We start from the raw sequence: 6,539 nt of genomic DNA on the forward strand, positions 1-6,539 counted from the left end.
GACCTGTCGAAGTATCATTCGAGACAATACGACCGGATTTTAATAAAATTTTCTCCTCTGAAACCAGTTAACCAGTTTAAATCATGGATGGTCATGATGACTTTCAGAGCACTGTGACCTGACCTGCATCCAAGATGGCCATAATCAGTGGATAATTCATTATGCAGACATTGCTAAAAGGGCTTATTTAAGTCAGGTGAGCGATACAGGCTCACCTGAGCCTCTAGTTATTATCTATACAGAAAAGAATGGTTTTCAATGTCCCCCAACTGACCCAGTTTTGATGGTCAAAGGGTCGCGACTCCCACACAAATTATTAAATATCGCTGATTTTCGAAATTGTACAAGGTTTTAGTGGTAGTAACCTTTGGTATAAATTTCATAGGATTCTGTTGAGAATTGTAGAAATGAGAGTGTGGGATTGATTGGAACATGGACGGACGCCGGGTATTTCTATGTCTGCAGTCATGTTGCGCAGGAGACAAAAAATGACGATGATGTGTGAATGCAAAATTACAGTAGAGGCTCAGGTGAGCCTGTATCGATCACCTGACTTAAACAGGCCTATTTAGATATATCTCTGCATGGTGAATTGAAAACTAATGATGGCCATCTTGGAAGCAGATTGGTTCACTTTGAAAGTCATCATGACCACCTAAGTGTCAAATTGGCTTACTAACACACCTAGTTTCTGAGGAACAAAAATCTCAATATTTTGCCCATAGGATCCTAGTTAAAACTATGTCTACTGATGGTGGCCAACTTGAATTTGCCGCGTGGTTTCTGACCAGAAGACCTTTAACCGTTTTTCCATAGGGACCTATGTTAAAACTTTGTCCATTGATGGCGGCCATCTTTAATTTCCGATCAACATGAAAAAACATACTGTTGTAGAGGACCTTCCAGTGAACACGCATGCAACAGATCAATTCAATTGGCATGGTGGTTTCTGAAAAGAAGAGCTTCAAAGATTTAACACAATTGGAACAAAAGTTCTGCCCTTGGCGGCCATGTTGATTTTCTGATCGAAACGAAAAACATAACTATTGTAGAACACCATCTACTGATAATCCATGTCAAGTTTCGTTAACATTGATCAAGTTGTTTCAGAGAAGATCAAAATGTAAACAGCTAATGATGGACGACTACGGACGCTCATGGGTAGCAAAACCTCACATGACCCTTTGGGTCAGGGTGAGCTACAAATGACAACCAGAACTGACGGACGCTCAGTGGTAGCAATAGACCTTTGGTTAGGTGGACTGAAAACAGTATGTTCAGATGATATTTGTAACAAGAGGCTCCAAGGAGCCTGAACCGCTCACCTGGAATATAAGCCTTGTAAATATTTTCGCTTTGAACATTTCTGTAATTAAAAGTTTCTTTCTATCTGCAACAGTTGCCAAAAAAAAAAAAAACAGTAACATTTGTGAAAAATGGTTATTAAAGGACAACAACTCCTATAAGACATCATTGGACCTATTCGGTCTTATTATCTTTTTTTAGATCTAATATTGTTAAACATTTTGCAATTTAAAGTTTCTTTCTAAATATTATAGTTTTAAAAATAATAGCCAAAAAAATGGAAAAAATTGTGAAAACTTGTCAATAAAGGGCAATAACTCCTATATCATCAGACGATTTTGGCCATATTGACTTTTTTGTAGATCTAATATTGGTGAACATTTTAACAATTTAAAGTTTCTTTCTATTATACTTTCTGAATAATAGCCAAAAAAAAAACCCGAAAAATTTGTGAAAAATCATCTATTAAGGGCAATAACTCATATAAGACATCGTAAAAGTACATTAATACACATAATTTTTTAAATGGAGAATCTTTTCTAAGCATAACTTGCTTTTGTTCATGATAAAAAATGAATGTAAAATTCTTTCACTCTTTATTTGTGCAATGTGATTTTCAAATGTGAGATAACATTTTGACTTGAACCAAATTACATATGCTTAATCAATGTCCCAATGGTTACTGACCATTAACTCAATGTCAATTAACATCATAAACAGGTGAGCTTAAAAGTAAAATTATGTTAATACAAAGAATTCTTTAAATTGAGAATCACTTCTCAGCATAACTTGCTTCTGTTAATGATCAAAAATGAATGTAAAATTTCTACACATTATTTGTGCAATGTGATTGTAAATTGTAAGATAATCTTTGGACTTTAACCAAAGTAAACTCTTTTAACTTGGTCTATTCTTGATCTACATCTTGGACAGTCAATTTTGTTCAACTCCAAATGCATACCACATGGCAAGCAGAAGGCGTGATAACAAGGATCCAGTACAGCATTGATTTCCCTACCATAACAGACTGAAGATAGATTATTACCACTTGAGTTCTGGTTGGTCGTTCCACTTGTTCCAGGGTTGTTCATACCAGTTGTGATGAGGTTGCTTGTTCCACTGATTTCAGGGTTGTTCATATCAGTTATGATGAGGTTGTTTGTTCCACTATTGTTCATACCACTTGAGATTGGGTTGTTCATTCCACTAGTTCCAGGGTTGTTCATAACAGTTGTGATCAGGTTGCTTGTTCCACTTGTTCCAGTGTTGTTCAGACCAGTTGTGATAAGGTTGCTTGTTCCACTGATTTCAGGGTTGTTCATATCAGTTATGATGAGGTTGCGTGTTCCACTTGTTTAAGGGTTGTTCATACCAGTTGAGATTGGGTTGTTTATTCCACTTGTTCCAGGGTTGTTCATACCAGTTGTGATTGGATTGTTTATTCCACTTGTACAAGGGCTGTTTAAAAAGGTTCCAGGTGTGCTGGGATGGTGTACCTGAAAAACAATTTATCAGTATAGGTGAGCTTACAAAAAGTTAAATCACATGAAAATTTTTTACCATGAATGCACTTGTCTAGTTGATAACTTTACCGAGGACAATACTAATATTATAGGGATATCAACTGTGAGCATGATTATTAGCCAGAGAAAACTTGAAACTTGCAGTCAGATTGGGTCACGCCCCCAAATAAGTATCCCAGTGATATGCACATCTAAATACTGTCATGAATGCTTTTGAAAATTAGTTAATGAAAAACTAGGGGTTGGTTGTTTTTTTTTTCTTTTAGTAAACTTAAGCATATGTCTCCCCCCTTTTTTACTGCTTGATAGTACTATTCATGCACAAAAAATGAATGATATGCACATCTTCATTGTCATGATAATTAAATGTGTCAAGTTTTATCTCAATCTAAAGTACAAGTTTTATCTTAATTCAATGTATGGTGTCGAAGAATTCAAGCTCGAAAGCCATATACTCTATATACTGTATACTTAACTTAGTTTTCTAAGTCATTAAGGGCCGTAACTGTGAGAATAAATAGTGAATCGTCAAAAAAGAAATGAGATGCACATTTTCACATCATGATAATTAAGTATGTCAAGTTGTATGTCAATCCAATGTAAGATGTGGAAGAATTTGCAAACCATATACCCTATATTGAACTAAATTTCATAAAGTCATAAAGGACCATAACTCTTGGACAAATTTGTGGATCGTTGAAAAAAAAATATAAAAATAAGATGCACATCTTCACATCATGATAATTAAGTGTGACAAGTTTTATTTCAATCCCATGGAAGGTGTGGAAGAATTTCCACTTGCAATTTTATTTTGACCCACTATCACAACCTTAATGGTTCTTTTTACTCTCCATAATGGCCATGATATACCCAACTTCCGATCTTGACCCCAGACTTTCTGTCAGGTGAGGTAAAAATGAAATTTAAGTGATTTTTTTTACCTAGCGCTAATTTCAAGAAACCTTCTATTAGAAAAGACAACTCATGTCATTGTGAGGTAACTTTGATTTATGGAAAGACAAAATTCTGATCTTGCAGGCCTTATAAGTCCATCTAGATTTCTATTATCATTCCTCACTTTCCCTATAGACTGCTTACATTACAAGAGGGGTCTGTACTATAAGCTGATGCAAGGAAATCAGTATTGATGGATGTTGTTGGTGTCCCTAGATTGATCCATTGTTTAGATTCTGGCCTGGATTTTGGAGTATCAGTCTGTGTAGCAGCTCTTGGAGCAGGTGATGATAATTTGGGTAGAAAATCACTTTGTTCACTGTCAGAACTTGATTGACTTTCAATAGAAGGTTCCTGAAATGATGAAATTACAACATTTAAATTCAGTAAACATGAAACATTAGACTCAATACCAGTTAAGATATAGAATTTATGGTAACACTTCTAATATCTTTATTTAAGAAGATTTTTCAAAGCCTTGTCCATTTCTATATATAAATAAAAGCAGCAAAAATAATGATAACAGATACTTGAGATTTAAAAAAAAGTATGATTAACTAATCGTATTGGGATAATTGAATATCGATTAATCGGTAATGTCTGTATGAAACACGCTTGGAAAACTTGCAAGTCTCAATTTCAGCCTAACAGATAATTTAACACAAATTCTAACAATGCAAGAATGTCATGTAATGTTAAATACATATAAGGACCGGCACTTGGCTATATAGTCTAAATATAGCTTAGCATAACCAGGAAGAAATCTTTTTAACAATGCCTACTTCCCATTCCAGATAGTCTTCGAGTATTAAACTGTAGGCTCCCTGTGGAGCCCGTAATTTTCATCTGGTTAACAGTTCCCAAAACAAAGCTGGCATTTCAACAATCGATCAAAGTTTGGCATTGAATAAGCAATATTTTGAAATAAATTTCCAAAAGTGTTTGGTGCTAAACTAAGTTTGGCAATGGCAACTTTCTAGGCTTTAAGGCAAGGCCATCTGGTACATTTCTGCAGGTACCAAGTGATCATTCAACAAAAGTTTGGTTTGATTACAATCCTATGTAAAACTAAGTATGGCTTTGGCCACCATCATATCAGTTACCATTCTGGAAGAGACCCAACCAGGGAAAATTCCCTTAATATTTGGTTACGACTGAGAAAGTGGTTCTAGACAAGAAGCTTGGTTTGCGAGCTGGGTTAATTGATATAATTCTGAAAGAGGATCACCCAAGGACCATTCTATCAAACTTTGGTTGCAACTGAGCAAGAGGTTCCAGACAATAAGATTTTTAAATAATTTCCCACAGAGTCCTGTTAGTTCTGCTGTGGCAGCCATCTTGGTTAGCAGCCAGGGTCATCGGATACAATTCTGAAAGAGGATCATAATCTACCAAAGTTTGTTTGAAATTGGCTCTGCGATTTCAGAGGAGAGGATTTTTTTTATTACCACCCCCCTTTTTCTATGTTTAGTAACGGCTGCCATATTGGATGCCAATCAGGGCCCAGGATGTATAAATTTGTAAGAGGACTACCCATGGACCATTCTACCAATGTTTCGTGAAAATTGACACACTGCGGTTTCAGAAGAAGATTAAAATGTGAATTGTGGACAGACAGACAATGGATACTAGTTAAGTGGTGACAATAGCTCACATGGCCTTTAGGCCAGGTGAGTTAATATTGTTCACCTGGTTGTTTATACACCTTGCTATGTGTAATAAAAGTGTAATTTAAACCATTTGTTTTCTTTAATTTTCAGTTGATATCATTGAAATAACAAACATTAGTTAACTAGAATCAAAAAAGTTTTTTGAATATGCAAAAATAATGCAAACAGGCAAAATTTTCACAGTTGTACCAGTACTAAATAATTTTGTGACCAAACTTGTGCCATCTCCGATTTTTCTCAAAACTTTAGAAAAGATGTGAATACAGTTATCCTTCATTTGACATTTTAGAATTTACAAGGCATGTCGACTGAACTCCAAACTAATTGTAAATGGGGAACCCTGCATATAAATAGATATTTGTGTAGGGAGAATTTAATAATTTTCAATAAATAATTTTAAGACAAAAATTTGCGTCATCTTCAGATTTTGACAAAATCTTTTTAAAATAAATAATTGAACAATATTCTCTAAATTAAACAGGAGGAATCTATAGCCAAAATCAAAATCCGAATAAAGTATATAAAAACACTCTTTACAATGACAGTTTCTGAATAGTGCTGCTGCGAGACTAATACACAATTATATATACTTCACCTTTTCTTTTGTGAACAGATAGATGTGTGGCTTTTCTTTACCAATATATTCCACGGTTGGAAAGTCTAATTGTTCCCCAGAATATGCACCAATGTATGCCTCCATCTTACTGATGCAGCCTTTGTAAAATTTCTTCCATTAAGGAAAAAGATTCTTTTAAGTTCATCTAATATCTGGTCTTGGCTTAGATCCTTGCTTAATTGAACAGGTCTAGGACCACTATGGGGAGGACTTTTTAGTATTTTTTGTAGGATGTATTTTGATTGAGTATAAAAGTAGTGTTGCCAGCCAACGATGCAAGTCTTGGTAGGGTAGGTTCTCTTCTGTTTCTGGCCCCGTGTAGGTCCGGATGTTAAAAGAATAGGCCTGCAGCAGCGCTAAACTTGTCGTAAAAGGCGACTAAATAGTGCTCAGAAACCTAACCGGCGGCTAGGCGCTCTGCCCACAGGGCAACTTGGATGTGTGCCCCAGGTGGTGGAATGGGGTACCCCT

The 6,539-nt window shown here is 35.5% G+C and overlaps 1 protein-coding gene across 1 annotated transcript; it reads right to left on the bottom strand.

Moving 5' to 3' along the window:
* Positions 1-1,994: 1,994 nt before the first annotated feature.
* On the bottom strand, positions 1,995-6,152 carry LOC148596504 (uncharacterized). Its single transcript, XM_088564280.1, has 3 exons — positions 6,048-6,152; positions 3,927-4,136; positions 1,995-2,801 (listed from the first exon to the last, which is right to left on the bottom strand). Exons 1-3 carry the CDS (start codon positions 6,150-6,152, stop codon positions 2,661-2,663), a joined length of 456 nt encoding a protein of 151 aa, XP_088420406.1. The 3' UTR covers positions 1,995-2,660.
* Positions 6,153-6,539: the final 387 nt, after the last annotated feature.

The sequence above is a fragment of the Perna viridis genome, chromosome 15, assembly GCF_037379345.1.
Source record: "Perna viridis isolate PV_CMFRI_1.1 ecotype Kerala chromosome 15, ASM3737934v1, whole genome shotgun sequence".
NCBI classification, from domain to species: Eukaryota; Metazoa; Mollusca; class Bivalvia; order Mytilida; family Mytilidae; genus Perna; species Perna viridis.

Excerpts from the sequence above, each read along its gene's own strand:
- LOC148596504 (XM_088564280.1), bottom strand. The coding sequence starts at position 6,152 with ATGGAGGCATACATTGGTGCATATTCTGGGGAACAATTAGACTTTCCA. Across the intron at positions 4,137-6,047 it reads ATCTGTTCACAAAAGAAAAG|GAACCTTCTATTGAAAGTCA; the intron begins GTGAAGTATATA and ends TCATCATTTCAG. Across the intron at positions 2,802-3,926 it reads GTACAGACCCCTCTTGTAAT|GTACACCATCCCAGCACACC; the intron begins GTAAGCAGTCTA and ends ATTGTTTTTCAG.